The 19,750-nt window shown below is 32.9% G+C and overlaps 2 protein-coding genes across 3 annotated transcripts; both read left to right on the top strand.

Moving 5' to 3' along the window:
• Window positions 1–711: 711 nt before the first annotated feature.
• LOC114194370 (uncharacterized) lies at window positions 712–9,372 on the top strand. Of its 2 annotated transcripts, none has more exons than XM_028084543.2 (7): window positions 712–1,441; window positions 2,250–2,628; window positions 3,229–4,610; window positions 4,835–4,948; window positions 5,249–5,403; window positions 7,796–7,893; window positions 8,962–9,372. In XM_028084543.2, exons 1-6 carry the CDS (start codon window positions 1,043–1,045, stop codon window positions 7,842–7,844), a joined length of 2,478 nt encoding a protein of 825 aa, XP_027940344.2. In that variant the 5' UTR covers window positions 712–1,042; the 3' UTR covers window positions 7,845–7,893; window positions 8,962–9,372. The 2 variants fall into 2 exon arrangements, with proteins under 2 accessions (XP_027940344.2, XP_027940345.2); XM_028084544.2 differs by having other exon boundaries at window positions 8,896–9,372.
• Window positions 9,373–11,197: 1,825 nt separating this feature from the next.
• LOC114193454 (DNA-directed RNA polymerase II subunit 4) lies at window positions 11,198–14,768 on the top strand. The gene is made up of 6 exons (XM_028083262.2): window positions 11,198–11,384; window positions 12,579–12,687; window positions 13,019–13,096; window positions 13,385–13,418; window positions 13,554–13,622; window positions 14,509–14,768. The coding sequence occupies exons 1-6, from the start codon at window positions 11,336–11,338 to the stop codon at window positions 14,584–14,586; spliced, it is 417 nt and encodes a 138-aa protein (XP_027939063.1). The 5' UTR covers window positions 11,198–11,335; the 3' UTR covers window positions 14,587–14,768.
• Window positions 14,769–19,750: the final 4,982 nt, after the last annotated feature.

Here is a 19,750-nt window from a genome sequence, read left to right as displayed (position 1 = left end):
GAACAAAATTTAGAATTTAAGTCCCATGGACCAACCTTAACCTTGTGGGATTTTCAATGATCAAATGAACTAGAATCATGATTTGATTCATTTTAATACATATTTTTGACATAAGAAATTATCTCTTGTTTGTATCATTATTTATTAATTCAATTTTAATATTTTTAAAGATTCTAATAATGGTATAAAATAATCTTGCATCCCAATTTAAATTATTTTTTATATATCTAAAATAAAGTTTTTTCCCAAAAAAGTTTAAATTATATTTTGAGTCTTTGAATTTTTCAGTGAATCTTACTTTGATCTTTCTAATTAAAAAAAAGCACAATTCCTTAAGAAAAACAAATGATTTTGCTCCTTAAGTATTAAATTTGAGGGACTGTGTTTTTTAAAATGCTTTTTAAAACTCGTTAAGTTTAGAGAGCCAAATCATGTTATTACAAATTTGAAGGACTAAATATTTTTTTTTATGATATTTTAGAGACTAAAATAAGTTTAATTACAAAATTGAGGAACTAATTTTTATTTTTAAAAATATTTATCTATCATAAATTTTAGTGATTATGTAATAATAATACATACACCTTTATCCAATACAATGTAAAATACATGTGGAAGGTAGAAACTCGGTGAGTCGCGTACGAGTTGAAGGGAGAAGATAAAAATATAAATACAAGTAATATGATTATTATTTGTTTGTGATTGGTGAAATCTCATTTGTATTCCGCGTGGGCGTGTCTCTCTCTCTCTCTCTAGGGATCGCTCTGGTCAGCAATTGAACTCAACTCGTTCTCTTTCTCTCAACATAACTCACTACTATTAACCCCATCCCACCCAATACACTTCAATACCTAATTACTCGCACGCGCAACGCAAACCCAAACCCAAACCCAAACCTCGCCTTCATCTCTCTCAACACACTTACCCGCCAAAATTTTAATTAGCCTTAGCCCCCTCCAATTCAAACCTCTCTTCTCTTTTCTCTTCTATTCCCTCTCTCTCTCCTCTCCTCTCTCCCCTCTCTCTCTAGGGTTTCCCTCCCATGGAGACGGAGGAGGAGCTCGTGCCCGATCCCAAACCGGAGGACCAGACCGTGCCGCTTCAGAACGGGGACTCTGACCAGCGCTGCGCCAAGAAGCCAAAGGTTGACGCCGACGCCGAATTGAAGAGAGTGGCGGAGATTGTTCTCGTTCTCTCTACCATGGCCACGGTGCGTGCGGGGAGGAAGCCTTCCGACGCTGAGGTTGAGCTCATGAGAGAGGCGCGCGCTAAGCTCGCCGGCCTCTGCCAGGGTTTGGCTCCCAAGGATATTGTGGCCAGGGAAGCAATTGGCACCGTCATCGAGGATCTCGGATTGCACTCCAAGCTTAAGGACCAGAGGCTAGGGTTTCGAACTCCCAAGATGTCTATTGCCGAGAGGTATTCCCATGCTAAGTGGAAGGTAACTGCCAACCCTCTCTCTCTGCTCAATTTACTTCCGTTTCGTTTCAACTTGTTTGTTGTTTAGCGAAATTGTGTGTTGAAACTTTGTATCGCAGAACAACGGAGTGAGTTTAGAAGTCACGTGTGTGTGTGTGTGTGTGTGTGTCTTGGTTGTTTTGGATAATTATTCATGTGAAAACTTGTTATGAATGGTGCTTAAGTAAAATTAAGTTTGTTGTTGTTGTGAATTGTGTCTTGGATGAGGATAACAGCGTGTTTGGATATGCATCCTGTCCGTTTAATTTAGAAGAAATGTATAGTTTCTGCTAGCGTGTTTGGAAACTTGTTGGAAAGGAAGAAAACATGCGTGGGGTGTGAAAGCTATAACAGTTAGCTTTTGGATGTCACATTCAAGATATGGGGACTAAACATGGTTTTGTTTCAATATTGATGTGAAAAATAAGCGTAACGAACGCATAATCAAGCAAACACTAAGAGTTTCATTTTCCTAGTCCTGTGAAATTCACCTGATACTTTTGCAAATTTTGTATTTCATAGTGGAGGAATCTTTGGGCAGATTATCGTGTACTAATGCGCTTAGGCTTGGCAAGTACTGGGCTTTTTTTCCTTTAATTTTCTGTTGCCGTCCCTTTCTTTGTGTTTGTTGGAATGTTGAACACTGTATACAACAAGTATTATCTTTTTCATTTGCTCACACAAGAGATTTTTTTACTTATAGTGTGCATGCCAAGAATGACACTCTGCATTTCTTTTGATTAGTTTTTCCCTTTATTTTTGTTTTTCTCTTTTGCCATTTTGGTTCCTAGATGGAGGAAGCAAAGAAGTTTTCTGCACCTTCTACAACACATACATCTCAACCCTTACAATCAAACATTGGTGGACCTGTTGACAATCGTGTGCCATCACATGTTGTTCGAATTTTCCCTTCTGATAAACCAAGCCAGCCAGCAATCCCTTCTATGGGTGCCGTAGTGTCTATTCCTCCCCATGTTTCTGCAGGATCTTCTGCAGTATTGCAATACCAGTCAACTGGCAATGAAGTAAGACCACCTGTGGTTTCTGGTGTGATGCCTAGTGGTCACTTGGGGAGAAATTCGTCTTCCTTAGTATTGCCTAAAGTTGAACATCCACAGTTCAAAGTTGATGGAGGATCAAATGGGTCTTCTTATATGCTACAAGTCCAAGGTATTGTCTTCTGAAGCTCCTTACTGGATCCAACTTCCAAGGACTGGTTGAGTTACATTTACGATTGATGAATGACAGACACTGCAATATGTTTTCATTCTATAATAGTTGCAATACGTTGGAAATTTAGATTTTTTTACTGGGAAGCAATAAAATACATAACATTAACTGAATGTGCTGAAGAAAATACTGTAGTTTTATGGTTATATATTTACTGGTGTTTTTCCGCTTTAAATCACGGAGTGATTTGTGGTGAAGCCTGAAAGTTGACTGGATTTGTGTATATCTTGGTGAATATGTCTATTTTGAGTTGATTGAATGGATATAACCTCCAAGCAGATGTTGTTTCTGTTTCCTTGTTTTTGAAGACTGTGAAATTGAATTTCCTTCATTTTTTTTTTCCATTTAAATCTTTATTATTTGTTGGTAACTTATGAAAAATTGGCATTAAGATTTTAAGTTATTTTCATTTTTTCTAATTTTTTTCTTAGCTTGCTGGTACTGTATTGTGTCTTTATAATGTGCACACAAGTGTATCTTATGGCATTTTAGCCATGAAATTGAAGCTGGGAGCTGAATGTTATGACTTTTAAATTGTAGCAAATTCATCAGCAAACCAACCTTTGGTGAATGCTCCTGCATGGTCTATACCGACTCAAGCTGCTTCAGTAGCAAGAACTGCATCAGAAAACAAGGTGCCTGCGACTACCTCTGTGAAGGTTGAAGGAACATCTGACATAACCGTATCAAGGGCAGGGCCTCAAATAACAACAGACCCGAGCTTTAGACCATTTATCACTCCAACCGCTTCTGTAAATTTGTCTACTGTGCACCAGCCTTTGCAAGCCACGAACATTGTTCAGCCTCCTTTGATTCCCAGTCACACTGATATTGCAAAGGTTGTCCAGAAAGTGTTACAACCAAAGGTTCCCAGCCATCCCACTTGGATTCCTCCATCAAGGGATTATATGAATAAGGCTTTGACATGTCAGATGTGTGAGCTCAGTGTTCAGGAGGTTGATACTGTACTTCTCTGTGATGCTTGTGAAAAGGGATTTCACTTGAAGTGTCTGCAGCCCTCGGTCTTGAGAGGAATTCATAACAGAGTTGATTGGCATTGTATGAGGTGCTTGAGTATAAGTGGTGGAAAGCCTTTGCCTCCAAAGTATGGTCGTGTCATGAGATCGTCAAGCACACCGCCAAAATTGCCCTCTAATATCGGTGGTATTCAAGCTTGCTCTGAGAATAAAGCAGAGAACATAGAACCAAAGGTCTTGCAGATGGTAACAAATGGGAGCACTGTTCCAACTGTTGCCAGTGGCAATCACAATGTTGAGGTGCCATGTTACTCAAAGTTCCCTGATACCAAAGGTATACAAGGGATTGGCATTTCATCCAGTATTGAAGCTATCGATAAGAAGCCTGATCCAAACAACTCTATGAAATCTCTTGGCGCAGCTTCTAGTCCTTCTATTGGCTTGCTAGGTGAATGCTCTACTAAACAAATAAATTCTAAGGTTTTGACCAGTAAAGAGACTTCAGAACGTGAGTCTCTTCCTAAATTATCTGAGCCGGCTAAATGTGAAAGTATGCAATCATCTCAAAATTTTCAAGTGGAACAGACAATGTCAAAAGACAATGCTGAAGTATCACCAGATAAACACATTGATAGTAAAATTATGAATAATAATCAAAAGGACTCTCTTAAAGGGGAAAATTTAACTTACGATATCAAGCGTGATGACCAAGATGCTGCACTTGCAAACATTGTTGGAATTTCTGGAACTAATACTGAAGGTAGACAGGACTCAACATTATCTTCAGATGGTTCACATGCTATAGAATGGATTGGTGATGTAGTACAGCTCGTAGATGAAAAGATTTTTTACCAATCTTGTTGTGTTGATGGAGTAACGTATAGGCTACAGGGTCATGCTCTTTTTCCTACCAGCAATGGGAAACTAGCTCCTTCTAAACTCCAGGCAAGCAAATTATCATTATTTTCTTCCATTATATGCCAGCCATTGATTATACCATACCTGCAGGAATTTACCTGAAAAATTAAGTAGATATGAATACCAAAAACGTTTTAGTGTACTTCTCTTTTTCTTGTGTTTTGATTGATTTTCACCCTTGTGTAAACAAAATAAATTTTTTATAAATATGTAGAACTTTAACAAAAAGTTTATTCCATTTTTATTTTCAGTCTATGTGGGAAGATTGCAAAACTGGGTTAAAGTGGGTAAAGGTAACAAAGTGCTACTTTCCTGATGATTTGCCAGGGAATATTGGTCATCCGTGTATATCTGAAGTCAATGAGGTATTTTTCTACACATACCTACTTACATCTTTATATAAAATTATAATTAGATATTTTTTTCTTAGATCGATATAAAGGCTTGTCACTGGTATGTTAAGTATGTTCTTTATATATTTTATCTAAAGCTACACTGGTTTTTGCATGCACTTGTCGGTTTAAACTTGTAACCTTTAAAGTTAATTAATATTTTGTTTGATATTGCAATCAATGATAATTCTCCACATCCTGGACATTCTTCATCATTCTTAATCATGTATTGCGTGTGGATATTTTCTTATAGATATGTTTTCTTTGTTGAAGGTTTATGAATCTAATAGTGATAGAACTGAAATGGCTAGCTCTATTCAAGGTCCATGTGAAGTACTTCCGTCTGATAAATTTAAACAAGAAAATGACAGGCGATGTCAGTTAGGAATTGAGGAAAGTACTAGAATACAGCCCATTTTCCTTTGCAGGTTTGTTTCCTTAAATTTCATCCATCATTCTAGAGAGTTTTCATTTCATCTCGTTTTACTATATGCCTGTTCCATTCATATTATACATACAATTTTCGTATTTGTAAAGCAACTATCAAATATAAAATATGACTTCAATTCATCATTTTCTTGGTAGAAAATTTTAGAAAACAGGGAAATGAGAAAAAGAGCTGATTTAATTATCGAGTAGACTTGTCATAGATGGTGAAAAATTGAAAACTGAAACCCATTTTCATGCTGCTTGCGGACATGGCTGAGCATTGAGAATGTGCTGTGTTTTTCTACTATATATTCATTCCAATTTTTACATAACATAGATTGACACTATTAACTCTAGTTTATTTCAATTGATGAATTTTTGGTTCGTAGAAAAGAAACATGAAAGCAAATGCTTAATGTTTGGTAGTTACTTTTCCTGGGAAAAAAATGAATGTCAGACAGTATAATTGTTAATGAACCTGGAAGGATATCTTAAACAAGAGCTTTCATGCATGTGATGGAGATAAACTACCTTCATTTTCATGGAAAAACATTTGTGGTATCATCTCATTGGACTACCACAACGTGTTTGCGGTGAGAGTAAAGGCCATAGTAATCAATCTATTGCCAACCCCAAATACACTATAGTGGGATAACACATTGTGGAATAGCCACTATTTCAAATATATTTGTATGCAATTTAATAATCTGTACTTATAAATAATTTCTTATAGGTTAGGGGGAAGGAAACAGTATATCTTACAGCTTTAAACATTCTGAGTGATTAACAGAAGAAGCTTGCCAGAAAACAGTAACAAGAAGTCTAAGACTGACGAAATGTTGGGAAGAAAGATGTAATTCTGTCGCTAGACATCTCTGGTGGGATGGGCGGGTAATAGATGGGATGTCTTTACAAAGACCTGCTGAAGAGGTGGGGTTAGTTTTGTCTATAATTATCATTTCCACCCCGACTCCCCCCACCAACACAGTGGAGGGGCAAAATTCGATTATTGGAACTCATCATAATTGCTGTGGTTTTGGGAAAAAGCTGTCAATTCGGCTGTCAGCTATGTGGTACTATGCCACTCTATGATGTGGCTGCAGCGCCCAGTGACCTCTGTGGTACTATTGCACTCTATTAATTACTTTGGTAACAGGTGGAGTGTGGACAAGACAGAAGAGCAGCCTGCTCTGTATTTAAAGTCGCTGGAGAAGTGGTCGTCTCTTCTCTGGTGACAGGTGAGTGAGTGGGCAAGAGAAAAGGATGTCTTGGGAGAAGAGAGTGGAGGAGGAGGGTATTGGCGACGATGCTGCTGAATTCGGGGGTGGACAGGGTAGTTTTATGTAATGTCTTTTTCAACCAAAATCCCCCCTCCCTCTAATCGATGCTAGTGCTGGGGAAAAATTGGATTTTTGAAATCCATTCCGATCATGCTGTTATTGCGTGTGAAAAGCTTGCAATTTGGCCGTGACCCCAAAAATGCCATGCAGTGATGTTGCTAGTGTTATCAATTGTGGAAAGTTAGTAATCGGCCATATCATGTAGTGGCCAAATTGTGGAAGTCATTTGTGGTTGAAATATATGATATATATATATATATATATATATATATATATATATATATATATATATATATATATATATATATATATGAAAAATTAAATTGTTTTAAAATGGAAATGAAATGCATTAATATTAACTCAAAAGTTCAATTGGTTGGAGATTTACCAAAGATAACAAGAAGATGCTCCAGCCATGACTGGCAGCTGCACTCGTCGATGGAGTTAAGATTGTGGATCCAAGGAATTTTTCAACAGTAGCACTATTGTGCCCCTATACAGTTATTTAGAGATACTGGATGTCACTGTAGTGCCCCGCGGCTGCTCTGTGTTGCCATCGTACATTATTACTTTTGCCTTGGTAACAGCCACTTTTGATAACAATAGCTGTACCTACTCATCTTGAATACCCATTACAAGGCCGTATTTGGCATATGGATTAATTTTTATTTGGCATTCAATTAATCCAGGTTTTACCAAATATTATGTGGATATGGTCATCTATTTAGGATTAAAATTCTAATTCAAAGTTCTGATGAAATTTATTCAATAGTTTGGAAGGAAAATGAATGCTGTTCTATTTGCATTTCTGTTCCTTTTTTATTGCATTGTGTATGTGTTTTATATGCTTGACTTCTCGTTTTGAATACACATTTTAAATGTTGGGTTGGGACTAGCAGTGAAACTATTATACTGTCCTCGTATATCGGGCTTGTTAATCAATCTGGACAAAATCTGAATAAAATCAGTATTGACATTTTTTCCTTGTAGATGTTTTTTTTCTGGTCTTTTTGTTTTGAGGTGTCTTAAGTGATTTTGGCTTGTTTCGCAGGTGGTTTTATGATGAATTCAAAAAATTATTTCAACCTGTAATCAGTTGATAATGTCATGAACGTATATGTTCCATGATTCGTACACTGCAATTTTGTGGTGAGTATTTGATCCATTATCTCTCCAAAATGTTGGCTTAAACTTTGTTTATTCTAATGTATATTTATTGCCTTTAAAATAAATCGGGTGCCATTTTAAAATCTTAGAACCATTGGATATGGGGGGTTATATTCCTGAATTCAGGTCGAATTTATTTGCTTCTTGAGCTTGGTCTTGCATACCTGATAGTTCTCCCATTTAAAAAAATAATGCTGAAAAAATTCATAGAATCTAAATTTATTAATGTAATAAATTGATGAAACAACAAAAAAAGGAAATTTATTGGAAATTTGGGATAACAGCCGTAATAAGCAGATGGAATTTTCAAGTAGTTTCAAACTGAAATTAGCCAACTATCTTAGTGGTGGTAGAATGTGTTAGAAGGTGTAAATTGGAAAGTATGTTGTTGATACCCTTCCATGAAGAGCACCGGATTAATTTTCATTGTGAATTGGCTTTGGTAAAATAATCTATCGGTCATTGATTTCTTGTTGGCTTTTACCAAAATCTCACAAGGTTTACTTGCATAATGTATCTTCGGTAGTAAGAAGAATGTAACATACTTGTTAGCACATTTGGTCTTTCTATTGCCATCAGAATTTAAATTTGGTCTTCCCATTTTTTTCACCAATTTGATTCCCACTATTTTAATTTAGCTAATTTAATCGGCATCTAATATTTGATAAAAATGTCAGAATGGATATGCTGACATGCCATTTTACGATACTGTCACATTAATATTTCTGTTTAATATTGGATGTTATCTTAATGAATGAGAAAATATTATGCAATCATCAGGCTTTACTTACCTTCCCGTTGAGTCAGATTAGATTTATTTGCAACCAAACCCTAATTTTAAAATACACTATTATTGGTTAAAATTTATTACAACTTCTGAAATGTAGGTTCCACTCCCCCTTTTTTATTTTTTTTTTCTGAATATCACTTATAATTTGGGAGCTTTAATAATTTCAACAAAAATAATGTCTTATATTATTGCAGTCCCTTGATTCTCTCCGTCCCAGTTCCCGTGATGATCTTTGACGATGTGCTTTTGATTGGATGCAGGCAGGTATTTTGGGGGTTTGGAAACGGGGTTTTTCTTGTACTGCTGGGTAATTGAGCATGCATTAAAATTGTTGAGACACATTATAAGGCGCATTGCAGCAACTTGCCTCGTGGTACTAGAATGTTCTACCATTTCTGCATGAATTGCATTTGATGTAAAATATGTAGCTGAAGGAAGCTGTGTGGACTGCTTAGTTTTTCTTAGCTTTGGCTTTGGTAGTTCTTTTCCCGATAGATATTCATTCTGTATAATTCTTTTTCGGGCATTAGGCTCTTTAGGCCCAATAATCACATTATCATCTTTGAATTAGATCAGTGTAGTTTCCTTAGCATGCTGAATTGTAAGATACTTCATCTGTACAAAAGCCATTTCTTCTAAAATGCATAACCATTGGATATCACATTCCTTCAGGTTCTGCAGGCTGATCATAGGTCGATGTGATGTTTTATTTCATTAGTTGGTAGTGTTGTTTACGACGGTTGTTTTAATAAAGTTAAAATTATTCACTTAAAAAGTAGGTGATATTGCTTAATTCAAGTGTTTTTTCTCTTCATTTATATTTTGTTTGGTTCCCTTGCTGAGAATCTCTTCCACTTGTCAAAAGAGGATAGGCAAGAGATCACTTTATTGCAGATCATGTTCCATCATTTTTCCAGTAATGGAGAAAGAGAGATGTGCAGAGTGGAAAATGACTTTGACCTTCTTACAAAACATATCATTGAATCAGAAACCATGAAGGGTAGAAATTCAATACTTCAACAGAAGAAATTCCCAGTCCAACGCATCAAAAGCTTTTCTAACATCAAACGAAAAAAAACAGACTCTAATCTTGATATGCCTTCAGAGTAAACTTAAAATACTTTTTTTCTCTTTTTGTAATCTTAGTTATAACAAAGTAAAATAATTATTATAGAAGTCAACAATCTTAATATATATGTATATGATAACCAATAATCAAGTGTAAGAAACTTTATACTCTTAATACAATCTAATTAAATTAAAAAAAGAAAGAAAGATACAAATAACTAATTGAATTTAGTATTATTCAAACTATTTTTACCTATTTGAAAATTTCCTCCTTAATTTCTCTATGCCCTTGGTTCTTGTTTGTTTTGCTCAACAGATGTGGAAGTGAATGATTCTTTCTATTCCTTCCCTCACTTTTTTTGCTGCAGCATGTGTATTTTTTTTTCTATCTCAATATTAAATAGTGATTTTTCACCCTTTTTTACTATGTATAAAAGTTTAAAACCGTAAAATATATAGACAAATCTGCAAGTAAATCTAAACTTGGTTATAATCTACTTGACACAAATCCTCAACAATGACACAAAATTTGTTAATGGTTTGTTCACTTAATTGTGATTGTATTTTATATGTAAGCAGATGAAGATAAAGGATTGATGGACACTAAAGAAGTTATTAGTGGAAAGTTAAAGCTAATTTCTCTTATATAAGTGTGTTTTATATATATATATATATATATATATATATATATATATATATATATATATATATATTTATTGAAGAACACTTATAAAATTCTTTATTTTGAGTTACATTGGAAGTTTAAAGTACATTTTAATGATTGTGCGTAATATTTAATATTTTAATTGTGATACCAGTAGTATTGATATACTATCATATGATGTTAAACAAATAATATTTTTATTTATTTATTATTCTATTATTAATACTACTTTTTTAACAATATCATTTTATTTTTACCATATAAACAACTGATATATATATATATATATATATGTCCACTAATAACAAAAATAAATTTATTATTTTATTCTAGGTAATTTTAATCTTTTATAAATAATTTCTTACTATAAATAGTTATCTTAATTTAAAAAATAATATTCCACTTTTACTATTTTCCTTCCCTATCCATTTCCAGTCCACCAAACACATAGATAATTTTTAATTTGTGATTTACTTTTATTATTTTAGTATCTATACTTTTTTATAAAAAAAATCACTATTTTCATATAATTCTCAATTATCTATAATTATGTTATTTTCATTTTATATTTTAAGTAATTAAAATATTTTTCATTATATTTTAAATGAATGTATTAACTTAAACATTCAATCAAATGAACAAAATTATACATGCAACTAAATATTATTTCAAAACTAAAAGTTTTAACTAAGATAACATATTACAATAACAAATAAAACAAATCAAGATTACACATGAAAATGGAAATATTAAAGTAACAATTTATAATAAACCATACAAGAACACACCTTCGTGAGTTATGCTCATTGTCATTCTTTGATCGACCTTCCTCTTCACACGTTCTTTCTGCTCACTGTTTCTGCGCATCTGTTCCTTCTCACATACCTGAAAGTCTCTAAAACATGTCTGGGGAAGAGGAAGAAAACGCCGCAGAGCTCAAAATTGGAGACGGTAATTAATTTCTTTTTATTTACAAATTGATTTTCTTATTTGAATCGTTTTGCTAGAAATCAACCTCTTGTCCTATAAAATCGGGGTGCTTTTCGCGTAGGGCTTGGGGTAGTGTTTTGCAATCTGTTACTTTGTGCTTCATAAATCTTCAGGTTGAATTGGTGGAATGTTTGATGAGGTATAGCATTGTGTTACAATTTGTATATGAATTGGGTTAACCCTAAACTCTAAATTATAAGCATAAGTTGTTTTGGTATGTAACTTTACGAAATTCAATATTCTTAGTTTAGTCCCTGATTTTAGGAAACAACATTGACGAGAGTAAAAAAGGAAATAGAAAAGGGCTGAAGTGAATGCCTTTTTGACCCAATTGTAGGTTGGGTGAAATTAGGGACTAAATGATCGCATAAAATTTAAGTTTTAAAATGGGATTTTCTGTATTTGAATAATTTAATTTTAAATAAATGGCCTATTGATAAATGGTAAAATTTGATGCTGCTAACAAGCATGGCTTACCAAACTGCATCACTTGCTGGATCTACGGTGGTAGGGTAGAAGGCTGAATGGTCTGTGCTACTAGGGCATTTAGTAACACCATCGTGAACAAACTTAACTTACATGCTAAAGTCTATTAGGAAGTGAGTTTAAACCTAACCCATTCTCATAAAACCTGCTGTAAGGTGACATTGTCTCGCTTATATACTGCAAATTGGTCTTATTTATAGTTGATGTGGGATTTATAGACTCACCTCATGTCGGGATATAAACATCTTATGTGTGTTACTAGATATTTTTGGGTGGTTTAGGTGACATGATAGACCCAACAAACCTAAGTAGGATATACTCTGATATCATATTAGAAAGTGAATTTTGACCTTATTTCTAGCTGATGTGGGATTTTAACAAAGACCAAGCCATTGGTGGTATTTTCTTTATGATCAATGTCTTTTGTTATAATTTGCTCAACTTTTTGCTTTGATTATCCCCTGATTTTGAGTTATAATTTTTCTTGCCAATGCTGAGGTAGTGACTAAATGTGAGGGATTGTTGGTGTTACATCACCGGATCCAATGATTCTGCTATATATATGGTTTGATTGTATCATATCATACTCGAATGCTTGAACATGTTTTATGTTGGTATACTTGTTTCCAGCTTTTTTCTCACACTAATGAAATAAGTTTTTTTCTTCAGAGTTTTTGAAGGCAAAGTGCTTAATGAACTGTGAAGTTTCATTGATTCTTGAGCACAAGTACGAGCAGCTTCAACAGACATCTGATGATCCCATGAATCAAGTTTCTCAGTGAGTTTGAATACTTAATCAAGTTCATGTTTATTTGACACAAAGGTCCTGAAATAGTGTCTTTTTCTGGTGCCCTCAAAATAATTAGTTTTCTTGACAATTGGGTTGCAATTAATTCCAAGATTTTATCTTTTATGACACCGCTGAAAAATATGTTCCTCTTTGGTTTCCTTTAAATGTTACAACATTAGGGTCATAAAACATATTGGCAAACATCGTGGTCCCAATTGAATTTTTTGCCTCAACTAGATTTGATATTGATAATGAGATGGAAGAGGAGCAAAGTAGTTGATCACCTAATGACTCTGATTCTTTTTCTGTTCTGTATCAGGGTATTTGAAAAGTCGTTGCAGTACGTGAAGCGATTCAGCCGCTATAAAAATCCAGATGCTGTTAGACAAGTTCGAGAGTATCCTCCAAAACTAAATTAAATGACCCATCTGTCATTTCTCTTATCACTCGTTTAATTTTGGTCAAATCATGTGGGTTCCTATATAAAAATATTGATCTAAGTTTCTTTCATATCATTATTGACTTTTTTATTGTCTATGTTTTTGATAGCTTAAATGACTATTGTATCTCATTTAGTACATCTTAGAAAGTTGGTCTATGTTAATTCCTCTTTTCCTGGAATTAAATTCAAAGAAACTTGACATTTACTGCCTTACTTAAGAATTTGATCTTAACTAACGTACAGAATACTTGCAAGATATCAATTGGCTGAGTTTGAGGTAATACAACTATTTCCTTCATGAATTCAGTTAGGGATGCAAGTGTTCACATTTGATATAAAAAAAAAAAAATTGAGTTACCAGTTTCAGACAATACAATATATGATTTTTTTTGTCTAAATGAATCTGTTGCAGTTGTGTGTCCTTGGCAACCTTTGCCCGGAAACTGTGGAGGAAGCTATTGCTATGGTTCCATCTATCAAGGTAAAAGCTTCTCCCTTTTTCTGTGGTAGGATTTTCTTTTTGAGAGTAGGCAAAGTTTAAGTGCTTTCCATTCTCCCTTTGATGATGAAGGAAGGAAGTAGTGGATTAAATAAAAGCAAAATATGATATTTGTTTTTCTATAATTTTCTGCTTTTATAACTGATAAAATTTGTTTAGACAAGTAAATTTTGAAACACCAGTAAGGGTGTAAAGTAATTTAGTTTACAGAACACCTTGAAGTTACAGACAAAGTAAATACTGATAATTGAAGGATTATAGTAAGTTTAAATTACCTTCATTTTCTCCGCATCCTTGTTATGTGACAAAGAAGGATGTAGAGGATTTAATAAGGGCAAATATGATATTTTATATAAGTTTATGTTGTTATTGCTAAAATTCAATTTTACAACTAAAGTTTGAAATATCAGTGATAATTGAACTATAACTTTTTTATAAATTTTCTGTTCTTCTGATTGTTAAAATTCAGTTCTGACAAGCAAAGTTTGAAACACAAGAAAGGGTTTAAAGTAATTTTGTTTCCAAAGCACCCGTAAGTGGATAACCGAAAGAAAAGTAAATGCTGATAGTTGAAAGGATTTTGGTACGTTAGCTAGAGATCTTGCATTTTTTTTTCTTATCCCTGAAACAATTCTCTTCATTTATTCACCCTCTAAGCATGACATGTTGGTTACATAGTTCCCGTCACTTACTGTAACCTCACTAGCTTACTATCTGCTACGTTGTTACTTTGAAATATTATTCATGCCTTATTGGGTTCTGTGTAGCTGCTAATGAGCAAGTTATATTTTTGCATAATATATCTGAATAGTAAACGTAACTTCCGTTAAATCATTTACATTAGTTGCTCTAATTTTTTTACCTGCAGACAAGAGGACGGGCTCAGGATGATGAAGCAATTGAGAAAATGTTGAATGACTTGTCATTGATTAAGAAATTTGAATAAATATTTCTTACATTGGGAGTATGATATAACGTTACTTATACCATATCACGTCACCTGATGCAAGCAACACATTCTTGTGGTTTGTATTACAGAAACCCTGGATAATATCTAGTTTTTTGTGACTATCTAAGAAGGATTTTGACACATGCATGCTGGTGTATGAATGTGGCTTTAACTTGTTATGTGGTTAGTGTGTTGCTGTAGCCCTCTGTTTATAGCAAGACTGATTATTATACATTAAGTGGTCACAGTGGTAAATGAAACTTGATGTAAGTCTTGGTTCCTACAAATGTACATGTCCTAGAAGTTAACAGTCGTCGTTACTTAACAAATTTTGGCATTTGTTAAGAGTGCTCAAACTCAAAAGTCTTTGCAATGCCTTTATTTTGCTTAATATGCATTACCTTTTAAACATAGTCTATTAGGTAACTTTTACCATAACCTGAGGGAAGAAAGATTGTGAGTGAAGAAAATAATGAAAATGTAAGCCATAGGAAAATTGGTCACCACCTGGTGAGGGTCCACTCTGTTGTGGTAAGATTCAAGGGATTATGAGAAGATTTTTTAAGGTGAAACTAAAAAGGTATTAGAAAGATTTCTTATCTATTACTAAGCTATACATCAGGAAGGAGTTCTAGGTTTCTCAAGGAGGGATTTACTTATATAAGAGATTGATGTAACAAATTGTGTCAGTAAGGGAAACGTGGGGAGTTAGTAGGAAGATAAGGAATATCTGGGTGTAAAGAACAATGATCATAGCGTCTCAAAGACCACATGTTCCTATTTTCAGTTTTAGTCTTTGTCTTGCATTGTATATATACCACAGATATTGATATCCAACTATACCTGTAATAATGTAGTGGACTTGGTTGATTGAGTGTTTAAATTCACTTTTTATGGTGCAATGATATTCTTCTAGAGAACTTGGAAGTTAATCCTCACTTGGTTCTTGCTAAGCTTCACGTTCATCATATTCTATTCATCATATAAAACAACCCTTATTCTCGAATATGTTCTCTTAATTACTAGTAAAATTGAATATTATATGTAAAGGGAACAAAGACGATCAAGAATGAACCTCTAATAAGTTTCTAGCCAATGGTATTCATAACCTGGTGGTAATTTTCCATCCCAATCAAGTGAAATCCATTGAAATTCCCAGTTCAACATATCAAAGGCTTTTCTAACATCAAACGAAAAAATAATAATCAGATCTCTAATCTTGAAATGCCTCGAGAGTAAACTTAAAATACCTTATTTTTTCTTCTTTTTGTAATCTTAGTTATAACAAAGTAAAATAATTATTATAAAAGTCAACAATCTTAATATATATGTATATGATAATGAATAATCATGTGTAAGAAACTTTATGCTCAATACAATCTAATTAAATTAACAAAAATATTGAATATTGAAAACCTCGTTGATGGATATTATAGTTGAGGATGGGGGGCACTGTGTCAAGAAAGAGGATGAAAAAAAGGTGGGCAACAAAACAAAGGATGATACAAATAACTAATCTAATTTAGTATTATTCAAACTATTTTCACCTATAATAACTCAATCCAACTAGCATAATTTGTCCTTCTCAAAATTATGTTAGTCGGTTCTATCCAGATTATGAACCAACTAGTACCAACAAATATCCTAATAAATAAATATTTCTATTAATAAATAAAAAGTACCAAAAAAAGGCATCAAAGGGGGGACTGTCTCAATAAAATTTCACATAATATTGTGTTTATCTCCAACTCCATAAATATTCATTAGTTTCAATAGAGTTTCAGCAATTTTAATGTTTGTTGGTATAGACAATTAATGCCTTCAAGTCGAATGAAACTAGAAACAAAACGGTTGAAGTAGCTTCACGATATCATACATTTAAGTCTCACGTCGGAAAAGATAAACCATTTGCGTAAGCATCGTGTTTGTGACCATTTTTATTTGTTTGGGTTCTAAATACCAAGAATATATATTCTTTATACGATAAATATTAATAGGTATTAGACCTAATATTTTTGTTCTTGGAATCTTGACAGAAAAGTTTTAAGTCCTGAATTCCACGCACATCTCCTTCTTACCAAAATCATTGAACTCGAGGAACTATATGTGTTTGCTATGCAAACAAAGTATGAAGAACTTGAAAGTTCATGAGAATATATATGAAGAACTTGATTATACAATAGCCTATGCAATTTTATATAGTGGATAGGCATGTGGATGCTTACCTCAAATTCTGGCACTATTACTACTTACTTATTCTTCACAGTTTGAACTCACTTAATTGGTGTGAAAAACCACGCACCGTAACTGGAGATTATTGATTTCTACTTTTTAAACCAATCAGCACTTGCTATACAAAAATGAACGCAATGAATGTGGATGAACCCTAAACCCTAAGAAATGTCCTTTTCTGAAAACAAAAACATATTTTATGTTCTTCTTTGTCGTCACAAACCGCTCTATGCTGCATTTTGCCTGAAAAGTTTGATACCAATAACTGCCATTCTTCAATAATTCTGGGGTCCTTGTTCCTTTCTAGAGTTACACAAAAAATATATTTTAGATCACTGTTCCTTTTCAATTTCCACATGCATCATTTTCATTCTTTTAGAAAATATGCCCAACCTAGATACCTACATGCCTATATCAACAGGAAAGAGAAATTTTATTTTTACATCTCAGTTTTATATATATTATTAATTATTGTTCTTATACTTTATCGCTCATTGGATTTTTCAGAATCTGTTTTTTTCACTTAACATGTTCTCTTTTTCTCTTTTGTAGTGTGGTAGTAGACCAAACTAAAATGATGAAATTCATAGTGGACAAAACGGAGCCAGGAGATTCTGTTCATAGTTAATTATAACAGCAGCAGTTTTTAACATAAATAATATATATTAATTGTGGCTAAATTTACAAAGATATTACAAGAACATAGAATTATAACCACATATGTTTTTAGGAAAGAGTTAAATATGTTTTTGGTTCTTTAACTATAAGTGAATTTTGAAATTAGTCTATTTCAAAACTTTAAACCAATTTACTCCTTCATCTTTGGAAATACGTGGATTTAATCATTTTAATAATTAATCAAATTTTATTAGGTTTATTTGAAGTTCCGTACGCATTTCATGACTGTATTTGAGTTGTTTATATCATTTGATACATTTTTGTTTTAATGTTAAGTCAAATATTATTATGAAACGTGTTTTGAAATATCAAATAAACTTTACAAAATTTGATTAAAAGGACTAAATCCACGTATTTTGAAATATGAAAGACTAAATTGGTTCAAAGTTTCGAAATTAACTAATTCCAAAATTCACTGAAAGTTAAAGGAAAAAATTATATTTAACTCTAAGGAAAAAGAATTTTATATCAGTATATATATATAAGTAGGTAAAATTAACTTATTCTTCTTTTATAGTTAAGCATTCTCACTTAAACTTTTATTCTACTTTATTATAAGGGCCACAGAAGAAAAACTGTATATGCAGAGAAGGTGTTGCAGAATAATATATGCAAAAGGGAAATAACTACCAACTTTGACCATTCCACCATGTCTTTGACATCTCTTCTAGGGCTAAAAGTCCCTCTTTTTTTTTTTCTTCAATGACCTTATTTAGTAACTAAAGGTACCCTCTACAAGCTCGTAATTATTTTCGTTTCTTGAAAAAATGGCTAATCATGATAATTCCTGAACCACTGGTCTAAATAGTTCATTCAAACTATGAACACCAAAAAGGTTAATTATAAACTTAGATCTTATAGATCTTATATATATATTTTCTGCTTTATTTAATCTCTACACACCAAAAGAAACATTAATTATCTCTGTATGAAAGTTTATTTTCAATCTTACCGTGTTATAAGCACAGAAACAAACGAATGTATTTTTTATGCAGACACTAAGATGAAAAATAGTGTCAAAATGCAGGTATCAGTCATAGTGTACTTTTTACATATATCATCAAGTGTAATTTTTCTTTTGAGAGAGTGAAATCCTATTGAACATGCATTGAAGATTTGATAAACCCAACACACACTTACAATATTTTTATAATAACAGTTAAAAATTATGCAGAATCACCAAATGCTAATAGAAAACCAGTAAAATGTGCTCTGTGAGCATTATTTACAAATTGCAAGAAGAAAAAGTGGTTTCATATTTCAAGTAAATGGCGTCTATCACGGTGGTTTGAACTTTAAGAAGGAGCTAAAAGGAAGAGGGGGCCATTAGAACAAAGTCAGATCACAAAGATTCTAAGTTTATTCAGTAGAGCCTTCGAAATTATATATATATTCGTTAGGATAGACTCTAACTTGGCTCTAACACCATGTTAAAAGTGAACTTTTAAACCTAACTCAACCTCACAAAACTAGTTTGTAAAATAAGGTTTGCACATTACTTATATATTATGAATTGGTCTTATGTGGGACTTTCAACATACACATATATAAATATATAATATATGTATGTATATATTTGTAGGACTCATATATGTGTGTGAATGTGTGAAAAGAGAGTCAAAATGGCATCATTTATATGTGGAGTTCAGATTTGGAGTGTGGAACTTTGATTCTATCTTTTCTTAAATGATCTAAAGAAGCTAATTAGGGTATATAATATGATAGGTTTGTGTAACCCTACAAAACAGTTAACAGAACCAATAACTGATGCAGTTAGTTAATTAATTAGAATTTGGTGGGGAAAATATAAAAGTGAGATTGCGTAATTTTACATGCACTCCTAGGATCATTCAACCCTATATGTGAAAATAAGTCTCAAAGCCTAGTCCTATATATATAGTTCAATAATTAATGAAATTACGAAAAAGTTTTTACTTTTGCTTTCATATTCTTAATTTGTAGCGTACGTTTCCTTTCATTATTGATGGAAATTCTACATGGATGCACATTTTTAAAAACCAGCCTATGGTATAGCACTAGTTGTTCTAGATCACATGCTATAATAAAATGAAATCATGCATGTTAGAGCTCACAAAACTTCTTTTCTTTAGATAACTCACTTCTTAGCTACACGTCAAAAAAGCTTATAATTAATCACAAAATTCAAATTACACAAATTTTTGTGTAATACCAACGTTGTTTAAGGTTTAATGTTTAGTGTTTAGAAAAAAAAATACAATAATAATGAGTT

This window comes from Vigna unguiculata, chromosome 8, assembly GCF_037176805.1.
Source record: "Vigna unguiculata cultivar grain cowpea cultivar isolate G323 ecotype 2 chromosome 8, ASM3717680v1, whole genome shotgun sequence".
NCBI classification, from domain to species: Eukaryota; Viridiplantae; Streptophyta; class Magnoliopsida; order Fabales; family Fabaceae; genus Vigna; species Vigna unguiculata.
This window is presented reverse-complemented; position numbering and strand designations above follow the sequence as displayed.

Bases quoted from the DNA above. Each gene is read 5' to 3' on its own strand.
- LOC114194370 (XM_028084543.2), top strand. From the start codon at position 1,043: ATGGAGACGGAGGAGGAGCTCGTGCCCGATCCCAAACCGGAGGACCAG. The intron at 2,629-3,228 runs GTATTGTCTTCT...TTTAAATTGTAG, and splicing joins TTATATGCTACAAGTCCAAG to CAAATTCATCAGCAAACCAA. The intron at 4,949-5,248 runs GTATTTTTCTAC...TCTTTGTTGAAG, and splicing joins GTATATCTGAAGTCAATGAG to GTTTATGAATCTAATAGTGA.
- LOC114193454 (XM_028083262.2), top strand. From the start codon at position 11,336: ATGTCTGGGGAAGAGGAAGAAAACGCCGCAGAGCTCAAAATTGGAGAC. The intron at 11,385-12,578 runs GTAATTAATTTC...TTTTTTCTTCAG, and splicing joins AGAGCTCAAAATTGGAGACG to AGTTTTTGAAGGCAAAGTGC. The intron at 13,097-13,384 runs GTATCCTCCAAA...ACTAACGTACAG, and splicing joins GCTGTTAGACAAGTTCGAGA to AATACTTGCAAGATATCAAT.